The sequence below is a fragment of the Salvelinus namaycush genome, chromosome 20 (genome assembly GCF_016432855.1).
Source record: "Salvelinus namaycush isolate Seneca chromosome 20, SaNama_1.0, whole genome shotgun sequence".
Lineage (NCBI taxonomy): Eukaryota > Metazoa > Chordata > Actinopteri > Salmoniformes > Salmonidae > Salvelinus > Salvelinus namaycush.
The window spans coordinates 9,238,023-9,260,771 of NC_052326.1; the positions used below are offsets into that span (position 1 = coordinate 9,238,023).

General features: G+C 42.5%; 1 protein-coding gene across 1 annotated transcript in view; it reads right to left on the reverse strand.

Moving 5' to 3' along the window:
• LOC120065655 (rho guanine nucleotide exchange factor 3-like) overlaps positions 1-18,506 on the reverse strand; it is a 64,912-nt gene extending 46,406 nt beyond the window's left edge. The window contains exons 1-2 of the mRNA XM_039016721.1: positions 18,444-18,506; positions 7,780-7,842 (exon numbers count right to left, since the gene is read on the reverse strand). Coding sequence (XP_038872649.1) covers positions 7,780-7,842; positions 18,444-18,455 — 75 coding nt within the window. The 5' untranslated portion in view covers positions 18,456-18,506. The remainder of the gene's footprint in view (positions 1-7,779; positions 7,843-18,443) is intronic.
• Between the last annotated feature and the right edge of the window lie 4,243 nt (positions 18,507-22,749).

Sequence of the window (22,749 nt, forward strand, 5' to 3'; positions counted from 1 at the left end):
TTTAAACCAGGAAGTTAGGTCCAACACATGGAACGTACAGTGTAACTCTGAAACAAATAGATCACCACCATTCTCAGAGAATCCTCGCAGCATAATAGCTGATACCTCAGGTTCTAGATCATTTAGATAAGGTTCTCATACTTTGTAGAACTCATCTGTTTTAGAATGCAATGTACATGTCAGATATTCCAGTGGCACCCATTCAAATAGTATCTTATGCCAATCTTTCATAGAAGGAACCTGATCACTAATCCACTGTAAGAGGATGTTTTTCCTCGCTGCGAAAGTAAGGATGTTGTAAAGCCTCTTACCCACAGAAGTAACATGCCTGCTAGGTAGACCTAACAGTGAAACAATTTTAGAACATGACCATAAACAATGTGTTAGGGTGCCTGTATCAGTTTTACATTTAAGACACTGAGGAGAAGAGGAAGAGGTGTTAAAAGCATGTCTGCGATTTGGGGATATATGCAATCTGTGTATTATTCTTAACTGAATTGCTCTAGTACGATTACATATAGATATTGTTTTTGCATATCTCCAAATGTCCTCCCACATACAGTGGGGAGAACAAGTATTTTATTTTGCAGGTTTTCCTACTTACAAAGCATGTAGAGGTCTGTAATTTTTATCATAGGTACACTTCAACTGTGAGAGACGGAATCTAAAACAAAAATCCTGAAAATCACATTGTATGATTTTTAAGTAATTAATTTGTATTTTATTGCATGACATAAGTATTTGATCACCTACCAACCAGTAAGAATTCCGGCTCTCACAGACCTGTTAGTTTTTCTTTAAGAAGCCCTCCTGTTCTCCACTCATTACCTGTATTAACTGCACCTGTTTGAACTCGTTACCTGTATAAAAGACACCTGTCCACACACTCAATCAAACAGACTCCAACCTCTCCACAATGGCCAAGACCAGAGAGCTGTGTAAGGACATCAGGGATAAAATTGTAGACCTGCACAAGGCTGGGATGGGCTACAGGACAATAGGCAAGCAGCTTGGTGAGAAGGCAACAACTGTTGGCGCAATTATTAGAAAATGGAAGAAGTTCAAGATGACGGTCAATCACCCTCGGTCTGGTGCTTCATGCAAGATCTCACCTCGTGGGGCATCAATGATAATGAGAAAGGTGAGGGATCAGCCCAGAACTACACGGCAGGACCTGGTCAATGACCTGAAGAGAGCTGGGACCACAGTCTCAAAGAAAACCATTAGTAACACACTACGCCGTCATGGATTAAAATCCTGTAGCGCACGCAAGGTCCCCCTGCTCAAGCCAGCGCATGTCCAGGCCCGTCTGAAGTTTGCCAATGACCATCTGGATGATCCAGAGGAGGAATGGGAGAAGGTCATGTGGTCTGATGAGACAAAAATAGAGCTTTTTGGTCTAAACTCCACTCGCCGTGTTTGGAGGAAGAAGAACACCATCCCAACCGTGAAGCATGGGATGCTTTTCTGCAAAGGGGAGAGGACGACTGCACCGTATTGAGGGGAGGATGGATGAGGCCATGTATTGTGAGATCTTGGCCAACAACCTCCTTCCCTCAGTAAGAGCATTGAAGATGGGTCGTGGCTGGGTCTTCCAGCATGACAACGACCCGAAACACACAGCCAGGGCAACTAAGGAGTGGCTCCGTAAGAAGCATCTCAAGGTCCTGGAGTGGCCTAGCCAGTCTCCAGACCTGAACCCAATAGAAAATCTTTGGAGGGAGCTGAAAGTCCGTATTGCCCAGCGACAGCCCCGAAACCTGAAGGATCTGGAGAAGGTCTGTATGGAGGAGGGGGCCAAAATCCCTGCTGCAGTGTGTGCAAACCTGGTCAAGAACTACAGGAAACGTATGATCTCTGTAATTGCAAACAAAGGTTTCTGTACCAAATATTAAGTTCTGCTTTTCTGATGTATCAAATACTTATGTCATGCAATAAAATGCTAATTAATTACTTAAAAATCATACAATGTGATTTTCTGGATTTTTGTTTTGGATTCCGTGTCTCACAGTTGAAGTGTACCTATGATAAAAAATTACCTCTACATGCTTTGTAAGTAGGAAAACCTGCAAAATCAGCAGTGTATCAAATACTTGTTCTCCCCACTGTATCTTCGTCAATAGTAACAGACAATTCTTTCTCCCACACTTGTTTCACCCTCCGTGTTTCAACAGTAGAAAAGGACCTTAAAGCATCATAAAAAAAACGTAGACATTTTCCTTTGTGGGGGAAAAAAGCATTCTTTCAATGACAGACACATCAGGGTTGTCAATTAAGGTGGTGCTCTTCAAAATATAATGTCTTACTTGTAGAAAGCGGAAAAAGTCCTGCTTTGGGAGTCGGTATTTCTCAACTATCTGCTCAAATGACAATAAAATCTTATCAGCAAATAAATAATTCAGTCTGCCTGTGCCCTTATTAAGCCAAAAGTTAAAGCAAGCATCCAGCAATCCTGGACCAAAATCTGGGTTGTTAAGAATTGGGGTAAGAGCAGAGGTTAGTTTGGATCTTCCCAGGAAGCGTTGAACTGACCTCCATACTTTGAGTGTGTTAAGTGTAATAGGATTATTGCAGTGATCTTCTACAGACTTGAAACTTCTGAAAAATAAAAGATCCTGTAAGGGGTATTTTGAAAAATAAGTCTCAATGTCTAACCAAATAGAGGAGTCATCATTTCTGATCCAGTCAGAAATATAACATAGGTGGGCACACCACTGATAGAACCTAATATTGGGCAGATCCAAGCCGCCCATAGAAGTTGGCAGCTGCAATATTGCCATCTTAAGTCTTGGCTTGCGTTTACTCCATATAAAGGAACTTAGCCATACATTTACATCCTTTATTACCTTATTGGAGAGTAAGACTGGGATCATTTGGATTGGGTAAAGTAGTCTAGGTAAAATGTTCATTTTCATAAGGGATATTCTATCCAACCATGAAATCGGAAGAGAGTTCCAGCGCTCCAGATTCTGTCTTATTGTATCAAACAAGGGAACAAAATTGGCTTTGTACATTTGCTGGAATTTAGGAGTTCAAATATACCCAGATACGTAAAACTTGAGGGAGACCATTTAAAAGGAAAGGGGGAGAAGTATTAGGTACAGAATGAAGGTTAATAAGTTGCATAGCCTCTGGTTTAGTTAAGTTAATCTTGTAGCCTGAGAATTCACTGAATAATTCAATAATATTAACAAGAGATGTAATTGAAGTCTCGGGACTAGAGATGAATATCAGGACATCATCAGCATATAAGCTTATTTTATGGTGAACGTCACCAATGAGCAGCCCCTGTATAGCAGGCGTTACTCTGATGGCCTCGGCCAATGGTTCCATAGCGCGTGCAAATAGGAGAGGGGACAAAGAACAGCCCTGTCTGGTACCTCTGTGTCTAGAGAAGCTATTTGACCTTAGCCCATTAGTAAGTACAGCAGCCTGAGGATCATCATATAAAACTTTAACCCATTTTATAAAGTTGTCCCCTAGACCATATTTAGTCAGAGCAAAGAATAGGTAATACCACTCCACATGGTCAAATGCTTTCGCAGCATCTAGGGAGAGCACAAGAGGATTAGACAGATTTAGACAGAAATAAACGGTTGTTACAAGACAGGTAAACACCAGTTCGAGTCAAATTAACCTCAATTTCCCGCTTTCGCAAGTTTGTTCCAATAGCCGAGCAAAAACGAGACTTGGAAAAAATGGAAGCACAAGACTAGGGTCAATTTAACTACAGAATTGTTCAATTGTCCTCAAAGGGTGGATGAATACTCATGTTGAACCCTGTCAAAAAAAGTGTAGTCCAGAATGACATATGTTTATTCATTTAACCTTTATTTAACCAGGCTAGTCAGTTAAAAACAACTTTATGTACAATGGCGACCTGGAGAGTGGAGTTTTATAGAGTCCTGAGTCCTACATAGACTATACACGTGGATTTACTCTTGAGTCGTTTGATATCAATCAATAGGCTATTTCCCTCATCAGATGGAGCAAGGGGAGAAACAATAGCATTAGCCTCCTTTTCCAGTGGTCCCCGCCAGCAGCGGGGTATGAGCCCGGCCATTGTGTGAGCCAGCCAGTCAGTCAGTCACCCTGCTGAACACACGCCAAGCAGGCATGTGACACCACCTTTCTCCCTACCCCTGGCTCTAGCCCTGCCCTGGCTCTACAGTCAAACTAGCACTGGGCCTATAGATTACAGTACACATGACCTGGCTTGGCTGTCAATCCTAAAATAAGAGTAGGTACTGTGGGGACCTTCTTAATACAATGGACATGTTGACTAGAGTACTGAAAACAGCACACGCTTGACTATCTGTAGCTGATGATAACACGTTGAAGAGTTTACAAGATAATACAAACTGTTTCTAATCGAATTTTGGATCTTAAATAAACAATTTATTCCATGGATATTTTTTTCCTATTCTGTCTGAGTTTACACCCTTGAGTCATTAGAATCGGTAAGGGGAGGAGTGCTGTTTTCAAAACAATGATCGGACGGTACTCATCACAATGGTCTGCATTTAAACACCACAGTTCCACCTCAGATCTGACCTCATTGTGTCAGTAAAACACCCAGATCTGTCTTACCCAGCTCTGGACCTGTCGATCAACTGACACCCCACTCAGAGATGCTCACATCTTCCCTTATCATCCAGACCTTAACTATTCTCTCCCTACTGCCTCAATACTTAAAAACCTAAGTAGCAAAACACCTTGAACCAGATTCCACAGCTTGGTTTTGTGTTAGGACACGCTGAATGTACTCTGTGGAAACAGCCAACAGCCCAACACAAGTTCAAGGCATATAATTTAGCACCAATGCTTTGGAAGCATTTTCCTGACACCACCCAAAGCTATTTTGTTTTCTGACTGTGCTGTTGTCTGAGATGGAAAGCAAGGCTTCTTCGGTCTGGGCTTTAAAAGTACAGCCATTGAGGAAAATAATGTTGTTGTGGTTTTTATGCTGTTAGCTAAGTAGAGTTCTCTTACTTCTAAAAATGTGGAAATGGCTGCTAATTAATGTCCACGTCAACACAAGCAGCTAAAGAGCCAACAGCATTGTATGGTACTTCAGGAACAAGTCCTCAACTTCATTAAATAGTATCCGCAAAACACCAGTCTCAACGTCAACAGTGAAGAGGCGACTCTGGGATGCTGGCCTTCTAGTGTATTTGTCCTCTTGCTCAGTTGTGCACCTGGGCCTCCCACTCCTCTTTCTATTCTGGTTAGAGTTTCGCTGTTCTGTGAAGGGAGTTGTACGAGATCTTCAGTTTCTTGGCAATTTCTCGCATGGAATAGCCTTCATTTCTCAGAACAAGAACAGACTGACGAGTTTCAGAAGAAAGTTCTTGGTTTCTGGCCATTTTGAGCCTGTAATCGAACCCACAAATACTGATGCTCCAGATTGTTTTATTTAACTAGGAAAGTCAGTTAAGAACAAATTCTTATGAACAGTGGGTAACTGCCTTGTTCAGGGGCAGAACGACAGATTTTTACCTTGTCAGCTTGGGGATTCGATCTTGCAACCTTTCGGTTATTAGTCCGACACTCTAACCACTAGGCTACCTGCCGCCCCACTAGGCTACCTGCCGCCCCACTAGGCTACCTGCCGCCCCACTAGGCTACCTGCCGCCCCACTAGGCTACCTGCCGCCCCACTAGGCTACCTGCCGCCCCAATACTCAACTAGTCTAAAAAAGGCCAGTTTTATTGCTTCTTTAAATCAGCACAACAATTTTCAGCTGTCCCAAATGGAAGGCATACTCATTGTCATCAGTGGCACCATAGACTCCACTGATCAGCCAAAACAAGCTCAATAACACAATGCATGCACACACTCCTATTGAATATGTATTCACCTGTATTGTGAGTAGGCCAATGCCAACTTAATTTACCCAGTTTATCAAAAATGTATCATTAAAATACAATTATTACCATTATGTTTATATGTAGTTAGATTGGTAAAGTCAAATCTTTGTTTGATTAAAAAATGTATGCATTAATGCATACATGGCTGTCTCTGAGAAATTTTGTCAACATTTTGTAATTTAATGATATTGGCCTCCTTGACCCCCAAAAATCGGTATTGGTTCGAAAAAAAATCTATATCAGTCGTTCTCTATTCAGAATGAGTACCAAGGTTCGGAACATTTTGAGGACTACCTTAAACTGGAACAAACATTTCAGAAACGGGTGCAGAAAATCTAACTAAGTAATTGGATTAATCAATCAGTGTACATGCAAAAACATAGATATTGAAACAAACCACTCTAAAAATCTACCTGCAATAGAGCATGCTGGGAAATATGATAATGATGGATGTGGTTTTGAGTCAAAGTGATGTTTATGAGTTTCAGGCTTCTGAAATAGGGTAAAACTAGGCCCTCAAAATAAGGCTTTATGAAATATGTATGGTATTGTGTTAAATAATGTATTTTTTTCATGATAACATATTCGCTTAAGTTCTCACTTGGTCCATAGGACCGAAAATGGGAAAAACTCATGGAAATATTTGAATAAGGCTTTACACTAAGCAGTGTGTTAATTTAACACTGTTCCAGTGGTTTTCAGTGTTCATATATACATTCTTGGGTAATTTTGACCCCTTTTTCTTCCCAATTCCATGATATCCAATTGGTTAGTCTTGTCACATCGCTGCAACTCCCATACGGACTCGGGAGAGGCGAAGGTGGATAGCCATGCGTCCTACAAAACACGACCCTGCCAAGACGCACTGCTTCTTGACACACTGCTCGCTTAACCTGGAAGCCAGCCACACCAATGTGTTGGAGGAAACACTGTCCAGCTGGTGACCGAAGTCACCGTGCATTCGCCCGGCCGCCACAAGGAGTCGCTAGAGCACGATGGGACAAGGACATCCCAGCCGGCCAAACCCTCCCCTAACCCAGAAGACGCTGGGCCAATTGTGCGCCACCTCATGGTTCTCCTAGTTGCGGCTGGCTGTGACACAGCCCGGGATCGAACCCGGATCTGTTTGACGCCTCTAGCACTGCGATGCAGTGCCTTAGATCGCTGCAGCACTCGGGAGGCCCTTTTTTAACACTGGATAATTTGCTGTGTAGTATTGTAAGGTACTTCAGTACAAGACACACAGTAGTTCAGCATTCAGTGGTTCATACACAGCATTCATTCACACAGGCCCAACCAAGGAGAACAAAATAGTGAAATAAGTATCCAGCTATTACTGCTGCTATTTACTAGTCTCCCTAGCCTAGACAGACAGGTTGCCTACCACAATGTACTATAGGACTGGGAATGTCAAGACTAGCTATTTACTAAAGGGTCTTCGTAGCACGGACCTTGGGAAATAGGCATAAGCGTGGAAATGGCCTGACCTTTAGGGTAGCAGAGAGTCTCGTAATGCAAGTTGATTGTATCAATCACACAGCCCATTGAAAGAGAGAAAGAGAGATAGGGGAGGGGGTCGAGAGAGAGAGAGAGAGACAGTGTTCTCCCTCTGATCAGTGTTGTTCCATCGTCCTTTCTGCAGGTTCCTCAATTATCACCAATTTTCAATATCACTTATTGGTAAGAGGAGGGGAGGGGGTAACCGTACGAAGGTTTAAAAACGGGGAAAAAACCGGAGGGACCATAAGTCGAAGATGGACGCTAAGATGGTCGTTACAAGGTTATGTCAGAGGCATTAGGAACAGCGGGGGGGGGGGGGGGGGGGTAGTAGAAAGTGAGAGAGAGAGGAAGAGAGTGAGGAGAAAGGGGCAAAGGAAGAGCCAGTATTCTGAGAATGAGTTGTACTCACGTTGATGTCCAGGCTGCACAGGCTGAGAGAGTCCACATCCCTCCTCCTCTGTTTCCTCTTCTTCTGTAAACACACAACAACAACACAAAGGGTGAGTTTTTTTATAGAGAACATGGAAGCAAGGTAACATGTGAGGAACTGAATAAAAACACACTCAATACGTTTGCTAAACTACAGGTTGCCCTGTGAAAACCAAAATAGTTTTTTCAAGCAATGGTCTTTTAAGGGAGTATGCAAGCGCACTCGTTCAGGTCGCCTAGCCGACTTCAGCTAGCCGCCAGCCATACTGAAGCATGCTGATGCCTATAGGCTAACATAAATCCAACATATAATAAGCCAATCAGTGGAGCACTTAATAGTTTTGGCTCGTCTCCAACCATTTAGTAGATAAACTAGGATGCTATATTTACAGGCCTAGCAGCAGTCAATCTAAATGGATTCCATCCACTGTTTCCTTCTACTTGGCATTGTATTCTACACAAGTTGTAGTGTGTTATTATTGTTGCTGTATAACAGTTTAATTCCCATGACAACAAGAATTCTCCTGCTTGGCTACCGGGAGGCTTCTCTGAGGTCAGGGAGAGGAGTTGAACAATGGGACATTGTGTCAGAAAGAGAGTTGTGTTGAGGTGCGTATTCAGTATGAACTCAAGCCTGTGTTAAAAAAAAATCTCTTTGACTAGGAGCACTGATCTAGGATCAGCTCCCCGGAGTCCCCTCTGTCCATATAATTGCATTCAGTATGATTTAAAAAAAAATTAATAGGCAAACAAGAAGGCAAAATGTATCCTAAAACAGCAGTCCTACTCTTGGTGAATATGAGCCCAGAACAACTCTGAGATAAATCTTCATATTTCTGAGGCCTGACTACTTGCTATATGACACAGATAGAAGTCCTTCGATAATGGAACACAACATTACAGAGTCTTCTAACGGGAGAGCTGACCCACACATCTTATGGAGCTGAACACAACAATGACAGATCGTTCCTACAACAGAACTCCCACAACACCCTCCAACAGATCTTCCAGACTGAACAATCGGGCACGTGGAGCTCAACACAGATGTGTTGGTTGGAGTTGTTACGTATGGAACCCTTACGCAAAGGGCATTGTTGCAATTACATTACATAGAATGTATCAACTTTTCTCTAACGTATGTGAACACAAAGAACTCTGAAGTCCAGATAAAGCTACATTCATTTCTCTGATTGCTGAAGACTGGCCAAAAAAACTCATTCCAGAATTCAATGTTTTGCTGATCGAACACAACATCCAACAGACCCAAACAAATCAGGTTCTAAATGTAGGTCACAGGAGGCTGCTGACGGGAAAAATGGCTCCTAATAATGGCCGGAAAGGAGCAAACGGAATGGCATCAAACGCCTGGAAACCATGTGTTTGATGTATTTGAAACCATTCCACTGATTCCGCTCCACTCATTCCCACGAGCCCGTCCTCCCCGAATAAGGTTCCACCAACCTCCTGTGATGTAGGTCTATTGATTTTGCTCAGGAAATACACAGGGGGTTAACCTCTATGGGATCGATGTCCCTATACCGGGACGGTTGAGCTAACGTGCGCTAATGTGATTAGCATGACGTTGTAAGTAACAAGAACATTTCCCAGGACATAGACATGTCTTATAACGTCAGAAAGCTTAAATTCTTGTTAATCTAACTGCACTGTCCAATTTACAGTAGCTATTACAGTGAAAAAAGACCATGCTATTGTTTGAGGAGAGTGCACAACAACAAAAAACTTTTATCACAGCAACTGGTTTGATACATTCACCTCTGAAGGTAAATAATATACTTACATTCAGTAATCTTGCTCTGATTTGTCATCCTGAGGGTCCCAGAGATAAAATATAGCATAGTTTTGTTTGATAAAATCTATTTTTATATTTTAAATGTAGGAACTGGGTTCTACAGTTTGAACCCCTGCTGTCTCTGGCTCCACACCCACCCCTCCCGGCCATCTAGATGTGTGAAAGTTAGTGTATAAGCTAATGATCCATCATGTATGACATTCCTGGGAGTGTGTAAACAAAAATGTTGTATTACCATAGAATTGTTGTATGTTCCCTATAGTTATGTACTTTTAAATGTTTGTATTATCTTTTACCAGAAGTAATGTGTTATATTCTCCTACATTCATTTCACATTTCCACAAACTTCCAAGCGTTTCCTTTCAAATGGTATCAAGAATATGCACATCCTTGCTTCAGGTCCTGAGATACCGGCAGTTAGATTTGGGTATGTCATTTTAGGCGAAAATTGGAAAAAAAAGGGTCCGATCCTTAGTCAGAGCTCTGTGTCTGATATTTACCGGTACGCAATTTCCACTTTGAAACGTCAGACTAGATTTTCCCTTACAAAAAATGGATCAACCCCTACACACATTATTTTCCGCAGTTAGTTAGCTGAGAGACTTTCTGACATGGAGAATATGATGAAGCCTGGAAACAACTCAGCATCTCCATCACCAACCCCCTTTCCTTCTCCAGTGCAACTTCCCCAGCCCTATAACTCCCAGCCCCCATCTCCCCATCGCTAGGTAAAAAGACAATTTAGCATCATTTTCATCCAGTAGATAACTCAGCGGTCAATATTTGAAAGAAATCATACACATAGAACCTGTCGGCCTGACTTAGTATAAACTAGGCTGAGTAAAAGTTTTGAAACTAACTCAGGTCTTTGCTGTAGAGGCACAGCAGGTGCAGCCGCCCCAGGGAACATGCAACAACACTTCCTGTGCAGAGTAACAGGCGACAAGAGCCTTCCTCCACAAACGCACGCAGGCACACACTTAGCACGCACGCACGCACACACGCGCACACACACACACACAGGGCACTGAGTGCATGGGTACACAACAGATGGTAACTACTGTAGCTCTCTGTTTCACTATACAGATGTGGGATCTTAATTTGATCACCCTGTTGCAGGAGAACTTTCCTGCAATGCAGGAAATGTTAAAATTGTAGTGTATTTGAGATTTAAAAAGGCTTCTGAAGTTTAACTTCCACTTTGAAATTTCAGACTTGATTTTCCCTTACAAAAAAATTTATCAACCCCTACACATTATTTTCCCGCTGTAACAAACTTGCTTAAATTAAGATCCTACATCTGTACAGTGAAACTACCTCTGTTCCCTCCAGACCAAAGGATGTTGAGCACACCTGTTTGTCTCACTAATATGTGACCGGTCTGTCCTAAAAGGTGGTAAGTATGTGATTGGATGATGCAACAAAAAGCCAAAAAGGTCAGCTACAATTGGATAACCTACCAATAGAACATTGTAGAATTCAAGGTTGAATAAAGAATCTATTATTTTGAGACATGCTTGTTTATGCATTCATGCATATCATGTACTAACATTGCCTGACTACTACTAACAAGTTACGCAACTCAACTACCGCTGACCTTATAATGCAGCCTGAAACAGAAATCTATAAAATACATGGTAATTACATGCTATGCTCTGATTCAAACATCAGGAGTACCATTTTGTCAGTGTTACCAGCGTTGGCAGACTACTGTAGGACAATAGCTGTACTCAACAACAGAGCAGCTCTGGTAGGACTCTCTCACCATAAATATCTTTCACAGCATGGTTGCTACATATAGGACCTATCCACTCACTCACCTTCTGATGCACAAATAGACAGCACCCCATCATGAGGAACCCCTGAGCCGGTTTGCTCCCCAGAGTCACAAAGTCACAGCAATGCTTTCCCGCCACAGTAAGGGCCACTGCTAGCCCGGATCCAGCCCGCTCCTTAGATAGTGCGGGTCACACACTCTGATCCAGCTCCTCAGCTAGCCCATGGACACACACATTTAGATCCAGGCTTCTACCACCGTTAGCCCAGGCCACACAGACTCAAATCTAGTCTGCTCCTCTGCTAGCCAAGGACACAAGGTCTCACATCCAGCTTGCTCTTCACACACGGGGTCCGCAGAGGTGTGTGTCTGTATCTGTATGAGTGTGTGTGTGAGAGAGAGGCTGAGTTGCGCTGCTTCGCAACAGGATGTGCTAGCGAGAAGGGAAACTGAGCTGATGCTATATCGGCCTGTGGAGCCACAATGGCCGGTAGACAACCTTGTTTTTTTGTTGTTTTTTTCGTTGTCCGGAGAGTTTGTGAACTGCCTGGCTTGCAACCTGTTCTGTCCCTGGTCACAGAGATACCCCCATCACACTATCTTGCCAACCTGAACCGCAATGTAATGGCTTCGTTGTTTTCTTTTCACATTGTCCTTTCGAGCACAGTTCCAGTAACTACAGCTTGGTTTGGCTCAGTTCTGATTGGTTCAGTAGTGTGAAAAGCCCTGTGGTGCCATGCTTCTGCCCTCTCCCTATGACTAGTACAATGCATCCATTAGGTAGGCCACTACTGGAGGTCAATAATGATCTGGCAGTAGTACAGGCCTTAAAAGCTCTATTTCCACAGAAAAATCCATGCTGTTGGAAATGTGTGATAGTATGAAATACTTTTATATCCTGCAAATCAACGTTTACCCCCACGATCAATTTTATCATCTCACTGCCTTTCCTTTGGGGAAATAAAGTGTATTCAATAATTTGTCATTCTAACCCTGATGACATAAATACACATACCAGGGCTAGGCCATATAAAACAAACATCATACTGTACAGTGGATGGTAAAGTATTTAGTCAATCATACACAAAACTGAAAACTAGCTGTTATTGGCAGAGGTTTGGAAATCTCTTTGTTATTGTCATGGTTCCACCTGTCACCAGAGGGCGGCAGAGACCGTCCTAGAGACATTAACTACACTCGGGTGTGTCCAATTTACTCATTATGGTTTCCCTGTTAGAAGTGTGTTTTCTGTTGTCCTTTGCAGAAGTTTGAATTGTTTAACATGTGTGGTTGTTTCCAGAGTGAGTTTTCAAAAACTTTGTGTTTTGTTGTTTTTTCAAGTGTACTGTGATCCTGTGGCTACCGTTTCTCAGTAAAGTATTATGTTTATTCTAAACCACTGATTCCTCGTCTGGTCTCTTCTCTGCACCTGGGTCCAACCTTACTACGTCACACTTATTGGTCTATTAACTAATGTACCTCTTGGTGATGTCACAAGGCAGGCCAAACCACCAAAGCAGGCTGAAATTTCAGGCAGTCTTTTCAAACAGCTCTTACACTAAAAGAGCATTATCATATTTTTTTTTACAATTTAACAGTATTGTTCCAACCTCATGTTGTGGAAATGTATATAAAACACAGGAAAATCACATTTTTGACTGCAGTGGGCTTTTAAACTTGAATAAAGCAAGTATGTCAGAAAAACACCTCGTGTAACTGTGCAGTACTAAAGTATGTGGGATTAAATAAAATATATTTAAGCAGGCGAGTCAGTTAAGAACAAATTCTTATTTACAATGACGGCCGAGGAAAAGTGGGTTAACTGCCTTTGTTCAGGGGCAGAACGACAGATTTTTACCTTGTCAGCTCGGGGATTCGATCCAGCAACCTTTCGGTTACTGGCCTAACGCTCTAACCACTAGGCGACCCGCCGCCCCAAAATAAACCATGTTGAAACGAGAAAGCAAGATCATATATTTTCCGCTCTACGGTTGGGGGCATTCAAGTTATTTTCTCGAAATGTATTTGCTGCAGCAAGGTATATTGATGGTGATGCCGTGCGCCAAGGTCCGTAGCAACTATCTTACAATAACTCATCTTAGAAATTACATTTCTGAAATATGCCCCTGAAGGTGCAGTTACATCCACTTTAAAGCAAGTGTTTTATGTGCTGCAGTACAGGTTCACATTTGAATAACTCCGACTGTATTTACCATTAATAGTGTCACCACATTCACTGCCTGTTACTTTATGCTTTAATCCAATTCCTGTCTGAAAGCCACACTTAAGGTGTTTCTTGATCAATATGAGATACGTAGCATTTTGAGTTGATGCTAAACAAAGAGCTCTATACAGTCTGTATCGCGCAAGTTCAGCGTGATTTAAATGTAAAGGCAATAGTCCCGCGTCAGCCGAGACTGCGTTCACAGTAAACGCTGCATATGTCGGCTCAATCAGAAATTACCTTCACATTTATATCTCGGAAATTGGTAAACGCTTCAACAATACAGCTTGAATAGAGGCCCTAGCCTAGGAGGCGTAAATACTACAACATAGACATGATGTTATAAAAACATTAGATAACCTCACTGGAAACAAAATGTCATAGTCTTGTTATAATCTTGTGGTTCGAGATTACAAGAATACTTTCAAGATTTACGGTCTTGTTCTTTGCCGCAGGGTAGGAAGCTGCACAGGCTGCATGTTACGCTGAAGGTTAAGAACAGGACACACGTCAGCGCACACAGTACGCACACTGTAGTGTACACACAGCCACCAATTATCCAGGTGCAGAGGGTGCAAAACATTTCAGAAGGTGCCAGGTAGAGTCAACACGGACTACACATGTCCCAGAGCGTAATTCCACTCTCCTTGGGGGAAAGAAATCCTCAGAGAGAAATAGATCACTGTGCCCAGCTAACTAACGTCTCTGGTTGAAGCGTTGCAGTTAAGAATATGGGAGAATTCAATAGTGTCTATTGCACTCTTAGGAACAGGGCAAACCAATGTATCAGACAGCTACAGCTCCAATAACACTAAAATGAGAGGTCACGCAAACAACACATCTCACTAAGAAGTGTAAGAGGAAAATTATTAAAAGCACAAACTCAACTATTTATGGGGAAATGGAGCAACATTTAGCCAGAACACGTTTCCTTTTAACTCTGTGTCACCCTAAATGGTGGAGGGGAGAGTTGGTGAGGACAGCAGTGAACATAAATAATAATAATAATAGAAATCATTAGGACATGTCCCAAATGGCTCCCTTTTCCCTAGTGCACTACATAGGGAATAGGGTGCCATTTTGGGACACACACCTGGTTGGCTGAGCTCCTGGTTGAGGGAACAGGACATGCATGCCCTGGAGAAAGATAGTGTTGTCTTGGGACTTAACACAACAAAGAACATGGCTGCACTTTCGAATGATTCATTGTCACGTTACAGTATGTCATGAATAATCATTTGCAGGCCTATTTAGTGTATGAACTATGCACTAATGAATTTGGATGAACATGTGTTATGTGTGCCATTCTAATTTTGGGCACATAGCCAGGTCATTCAAAAATGAACAAATCAGAAAACAAAGGAAACCTCTCCAGTAAGCAGAGATAAATAATCGGAGTTGGATAAAGGCTGAGTTGATGAGTGGAAAACTGCATCAACTCCCCTCCAGCTCTCCCTGCTATGACATAACAGGCAGAAAAAGGCAGGGAGGAGACAGGGAGGCAGGACTACTCCCAAGTTCTGTGCTGTTATGTACCAGGAGCCAGGAAAGACTGAAATAAACCAAGAATACCCTGTCAGTCTCTAAGGAGGTACGTACTAGTTAGTCACTTATACAATAGTCTTCTTTCCAACCTGTGTCTTCAAGCGAGGATACTACACAACAGTCTTCTTCCCACTCTGTGTCTTCAAGCGAGGATACTTATTGTATACAATGACGTACATCCGTCAGATCGGGCACTTATAGCAGCTACCAATGTGACGGGACCCTAAAATATCAGACAATAACACCCTGATGAAGGATTTACGCTGAAACACATTGTTTCATTCATTCCTCCTCTAGTATTCAGCTATTGAAACAGTTAGAGAGAAACTGTTCTGGTTGCCATGGTTTAGATGTAGCATGCCTCCAGGCCCCTTATCTAGTCAGGACATGGCCTTTTCTTTGAAATGGATACGACATCTCAAAGAGTAGAGGCTATTGCTCTTCTGTTCTCTTCATACTTGGCTGCTTTGCCTGCCTCGGAGTAGGGGGAATACACAAAAACAAATGGGCCAGTTTGGTGTGTGTGCGTACGTGCGTGTGTCCGCGTGCATGCACGTGTGCGCGTGTGTGTCGAAGACAAAAGGCTTTGATGAGGAGCCAGGTAGGAGAAACGGCCAGTGGTCACGCTGTCCTGTCCGTTAGGAGCTGACCAGACAGGAACAAACGCTGCAGCAGCATGACTAGGTCCCGGTCCAGACCCAGAGAAGGCCTGCCCTGCTGCCCGGTTCTGATCTCCTGTTCCTGACTATCACAGAACTCTGCCAAATGAGACATTGACAAGCAGAAGAAGAAAAAATCCTGACAGTGAATAGCAATGACAAAGAACTATAAGCCTAGCTGGATTAAGGAGGCCCAAGTCTAAGGCAAGCGTTAATGACTTGTGATCAAAAATGGACAAATTTGCAATGTGCTCCAAATGCCCAAAACTCTTCTTCTTTAGCTAGATAAAACAAATCTAATGAAAACATTTTATTTCATTTGAAGGAATCCTATGAGAAACACAGTTGTACAGAAAAAGCCAACTGTATAACTTTGTTTGGAACGTTCTCTAAGATAACTTGGCTGCTGTAAATGATGTTGCTGTGTCTATAAAGCATCGTATTTGGGGGAAACTCCTATTTGTGTTCAAGCCTCTTCCGGCACACCCCCTCCCAGTGCCAGACAAACCCAGCTCCTATCCTGACAACACAGTGTGCTTTCCAGGCATGGACTGGCACAGTCACTGGTACAATAAGGCCTCGGAGTCTGATACCATCAAACATCCACTCACTGCCAACGTACACCAGAGTCATGCTAAGTTGTTCTAATCATACGAACCCAAACGAAAACTGTATGCAATCAAAAGCAACTTCGAGGAGAATCAAGGAAATACAAGCAAGAAGAAGTGCCGGTCTGTGCTTCAAAGCTGTTGTAAAAGACTCGAGAATGTTAAAGGTCCACTTGACACCCGCAGGATTGTTCTTTTCATGTTACCTTAATAATATGTTAACAAATAAGTAACAAGCCAGTAATTACTGAAGAGATAATAAATATGTCATGCGGTCTGTTTGATATATCAAAGACACAGTATACGCTGTGGCTCCAACTGAAATCTCTGGAATGTTTAAAACGTCAAAGCCTTGAAGTGCAACACAACATTCTGACGCTTCAGACCCAAAAGAAGGCATTTTCCAAAATGTGTTGGGTTTAACAATAAAACACGACTATTTCAAACAAACTTTCATCTTCTACAAAATCCTGACCAGAGATGCCGCAGAGCAGACAAATAGTGCTGTGTCTTAACCGAAGTAAGAAAGAAAAGCCAAGGCTCTGGTTTCCTCTCCAGTGGCTGAATTAGTCCGGGATTCCAGAGCTCATCCCTGAGCGTGAGGTGCCAAAGAGGTGCCAGCCCCTGGCCTTGTTTATGTTGGCTGTTCCAACCACTATACTCACTGTCTGCTCGCCCAACCGACCATGTCTCGGTCCCTGCGCTAGCGTCACAGCAATGTGTAGGAGGGCGAACTGAGCTGAGGCCGAAAGCCATGGCAGGAAGGGGAAAGGCGGGGCAATGAATCACTCTCTTTATCATATTGACTGTCAGGTAGGACAGGGCAGGGCAGGGCAGGAATGTCTTCATATTGACTGACAAGAGTCCTCAAGCTACTAGGACCTCAGATGATAGGTTCTTTGACCGGAGTCAACTGATCTATAGCCACAGTGTGTAAGTGTTAAAGATGATGTTACACTAGTCTTACCCAGAGCCTAACATTTAGATATTCCAAACATATTCCTTATAGAAGGCTTGGATACAATCCAAATAGAAGGCTCTGGGCCTACCTATCGTATCCTTACAATGTACTAATAACTGCTCTTACATAAGGCCATTGTGTTCTAAAACGTTACACAACATACATTTTGATGTCTTTGTTTCCTCCCTGCCTGACAGTAATACCTGAAGCTGTAATAAATTCAAGACTCTCAAAAGCAAAACTGGCAAGTTCTTAATTCCTCTGCCCTTCAGTTTCATTTGAAATATAAACCGTAATCAAATGCTTTAAAGATCAATCCAGTTTGTTCACACTTTTCAGAGTGAAAGCTAAATTATTCTATAGGCCAAAACACATTTAGGCTGAGTCTGAAATTGCACCCACTTCCATACATAAGAGTGCACTAATTTTGACCAGGGAACATACAGGCACCTCTCTCTCAGGCAGAGCCAGTCCTTCAATATAACTCCAGACACACATACAGGGGAGAGACAATTGCAGGGCATCCTGGGTGAGGATAAAAAAATAACTTCATTTAACTAGGCAAGTCAGTTAAGAACAAATTCTTATTGACAATGACGGCCTACCCCGGACGATGCTGGGCCAATTGTGCGCCACCCTATGGAACTCTCAATCACAGCCGGATGTGATACAGCCTGGATTCGAAGCAGGGACTGTAGTGACACCTCTTGCACTGAGATGCAGTGCCTTAGACCGCTGCGCCACTCGGGAGCCCAAATCATGCATGATTTGCATGACAAAATTACATAATGTCCTACTGGTAAATAAAAATAAATAATAATAAAAATAAACAAACATTAATTATTTTAAGTGGGGATAAGAGATCCATCGTTGTCAGAATGATTGGGAATCAGAATCAATCAAATTGCTCTGAGGAAGATTCAGGGGAGTATGAATATGACTGTGTTGATGCATTCACCCATGTGCGCACACACACACACGCACACGCACGCACGCACGCACGCACAGTCTCATTCGGATGCTGACTAACAATAGTTCTAACATTATGTAAACCACTTACCCCTCTGAACATCCAGCTGTCGGGTGACGGGAGGAGAGAGAAGGAGCTCTTTTTTTGCAGTGTCTGCCTGAAGAAGGAGAGGAGAGTAAGAGAGGGTCAGAGAAAGAAAATAAAAGCAGTGTAAATCTCTGTCCATTAAACCACAGCACAGTCCAAACAAAGACATTGAAGATACTGCAGCAGCCCCAGCCTCTAATCACATTCACTCAAGTCATACCCTCAGAGACCAAACAAATGACATCACCACTCTGTTAATGTTAATGGGGACTTGCACTGGTGGAGTGGCCCTTTGAACTTCAGGAAACAGCTAATGGAACCTACACACATGCATGCACACTCTCTCTCTCACACACACGCACACGCGCGCGCACGCGCGCACGCACGCACACACACACAGCTGAAGGAAACGACACCCATGCAGGTCCATAAACACTTATTGAAGTTTAATTTATTTAAAAAATATTTTCTACATTGTAGAAAAACAGTGAAGACATCAAAACGATGAAATAACACATATGGAATCATGTAGTAACCAAAAAAGTGTTAAAAATCAAAATATATTTTATATTTGAGATTCTTCAAAGTAATTAATAAGTGTGCCTTGTTAAAAGTGAATTTGTGGAATTTCTTTCCTTCCTAATGCGTTTGAGCCAATCAGTTATGTTGTGACAAGGTAGGGGTGGTTTACAGAAGATAGCCCTATTTGGTAAAAGACCAAGTCCATATTATGGCAAGAACAGTTCAAATAAGCAAAGACAAATGACAGTCCATCATTACTTTAAGATATGAAGGTCAGTCAATTCTGAAAATGTCAAGAACTTTGAATGTTTCTTCAAGTGCAGTTGCAAAAACCATCTAGCGCTAGGATGAAATTGGCTCTCATGAGGACCGCCACAGGAAAGGAAGACCAAGAGTTACCTCTGCTGCAGATGATAAGTTCATTAGAGTTACCAGCCTCAGAAATTGCAGCCCAAATAAATGCTTCACAGAGTTCAAGTAACACACATCTCAACATCAACTGTTCAGAGCAGACCTTCAAAATGTGTAGAACTTCCTTCAGTTCTACACATTTTGCAATGTGGCAAAGATAAAATGTGGAATTAATGGCAGTAGAGGCATAATCTGATTTGACTTATATCACAAATTGTGTAGAATAATTATTGTCAACCTAAAATATTGTCATATAATCATAAATACAGTTTATATTGGTGTAAAAAAACATTAGGAACACCTTCCTAATATTGAGTTGCACTCCCTTTTCCCTCAGAACAGCTTCAATTTGTCAGGGCATGGACTACAAGGTGTCGAAAGCATTCCACAGGGATGCTGGTCCATGATGACTCCAATGCTTCCCACAGTTGTGTCAAGTTGGCTGGATGTCCTTTGGGTGGTGGACCATTCTTGATACATACGGGAAACTGTTGAGCTTGAAAAACCCATCAGCGTTGCAGTTCTTGACACACTCAAACCGGTGCACCTGGTACTACCATACTATCACGCCCTGACCATTGAGAGCCTTTTGATTCTCTATTTTGGTTAGGTCGGGGTGTGACTAGGGGGGGTAATCTAGGTTGTTTAATTCTATGTTGGCCTGGTATGGTTCCCAATCAGAGGCAGCTGTTTTTCGTTGTCTCTGATTTGGGATCATATTTAGGCAGCCATTTCCCCACTGTGTTTTGTGGGATCTTGTTTTTGTGTTGTTGCCTGTGAGCACTCCAGAACGTCACGTTTCGTTTGTTCTTTATTGTTTTTGTGCGTTTCACTTCAATAAATATGTGGAACCCAGATCACGTCCGAATATGCTTATTACGACGATCGTGACACATACCCCATTCAAAGGCACTTCAATGTTTTGTCTTGCCCATTCACCCTCTGAATGGCACACATACACAATCCATGTGTCAGTTGTCTCAAGACTTAAAAATCCTTCTTTAACCCGAAGAGGATTAAATCCTCCCCTTGAAGTGGATTTAACAGGTGAAATCAATAAGGGATCATAGCTTTCACCTAGTCAGTCTGTCATGGAAAGAGCAGTGTTTATATGTTTTATACCAATTTTCTGAATAAATAGCTTCTAAAATACACTGTATATGTAAACAGACCATAAATGTCTCAATTGTTGTTTTCCTGGAAAGCTAAGCGTGCTATTATATGATACAATATCAGTACTTGTTGCATTTACAGCTTGTCTAAGTCCTATCAGCTACTGATTTCAACCAGTGTATGTATGGCTGTGGATTGACTGCATTGTTTAAATGGAATGTTGATGTATTGGCATTTAATTAGAAAAATGTATGGAATCATTCCTCTACAACTGGCTGTCTAACTAGCTAACAAACATAAGCCTACAGTGTAGATAAAATCTTCAAATTCATTATTTTACACTGGCAAACCATGGTCGACCAACTCCCTGACCAAAATGGCTGAACTTTTATTCCATCATAAGCAGGTTCATGTCCCTTCTATGTAGTTTTTTAATTCCAAATTCTATGGGGGTGAGATCTCCAGAGAGTTTGGGGTTCAGGGGTGTGTGATACGCCAGTGCCTTTATGGTACACTCTTAGAAAAGAACGTGCTATCTAGAACCTAAAAAGGGTTCATCGGCTGTCCCCATTGGAGAACCCTTTGAAGAATCCTTTTTGGTTCCATGTAGAACCCTTTCCACAGTGGGTCCTACATGGAACACAAAAGGGTTAGACCTGGAGCCAAAAAGGGTTCGACCTGGAACCAAAATGTGTTCTCCTACGGGGACAGCCAAAGAACCCTTTTGGAACCCTTTTTTCTAAGAGTGTAAGAGCTAATGGACAGAAGCAGCATTGTCTGAAGAGTCTGAAGATGGCCACGATACATGGTTCATTGATGATTCAGGACCCTTCAAAGACCTGACGATGGTGACGATCAGAGCCATGTATTTATGTGACGGTGTGTTTAAAGTGTGCTCAAGAGTTCAAAACTGGGAAGCCAGGCTTGAGTCACAGACTGTAGGAATGACAGAGACAGATAGCATGGTTTTGTTTGAACAGTTGCAGCTGCTACAGTGAGGTTACATTAAGGCCTTGATGTCTGGGGGGGGTGAGTGGAGTGTGTGCCTTGAATGGTCTGAAGAGCAGATACGATTCCAACCTCTACTCCCAGGTTTGTCTCCTGTGACACACTGTAACATAAATCTTAACTGGCCAGCGCACGGGAGATTTTGTTCTGGGTTCAGACCTTCGTCCAAAAGGTGGCCAGCCAGTAAGTAGCTACGAGCTGAAATAAATGACAGTCAGGGTCACACAATAGGAAATAAGTTCAGTCAGTAGTCACTAGCACACAAATACAATAACCGAGTTAAACAACCATAGGTCTTGGCTCCTCCGTAAGGTCAGAGTTCGATATAAGACTTCAGGCCTAAGTCTGTAAACAAGCTAAGCACATGTCAGTAAAATATTGAATCAAATCTAATTTCATTGGTCACATACACATGGTTAGCAGATGTTAATGCGAGTGTAGGGAAATGCTTGTCCTTCTAGTTCCGACAGTGCAGTAATATCTAACAAGTAATCTAACAATTCCCCAACAACTACCTAATACACACAAATCTAAAGGGGTGAATGAGAATATGTACATACAAGTATATGGATGGCCGAGCGGCATAGGCAAGGTGCAATAGATGGTATAAAATACAGTTTATATATGTGATATGAGTAATGTAAGATATGTAAATATTATGAAAGTGGCATAATTTAAAGTGGCATTGTTTAAAGTGACTAGTGATCCATTTATAAGTGTCCAGTGATTGGGTCTCAATGTAGGCAACAGCCTCTCTGAGTTAGTGATTGCTGTTTAGCAGTCTGATGGCCTTGAGATAGAAGCTGTTTTTCAGTCTCTCCGTCCCAGCTTTGATGCACCTGTACTGACCTCGCCTTCTGGATGGTAGCGGTGTGAACAGGCAGTGGCTCGGGTAGTTGTTGTCCTTGATGATCTTTTTGGCCTTCCTGTGACATCGGGTGCTGTAGGTGTCATGGAGGGCAGGTAGGTTGCCCCCGGTGCAGACCGCACCACTCTCTGGAGAGCCTTGCGGTTGAGGGCGATGCAGTTGCCGACAGGATGCTCTCGATTGTGCATCTGTAAAAGTTTGTGAGGGTTTTGGGTGACAAGTCAAATTTCTTCAACCTCCTGAGGTTCTTCACCACACTGACAGTGTGGGTGGACCATTTCAGTTTCTGTGATGTGTACGCCGAGGAACTTAAAACTTTCCACCTTCTCCACTGCTGTCCCTTCAATGTGGATAGGGGCGTGCTCCCTCTGCTGTTTCCTTAAGTCC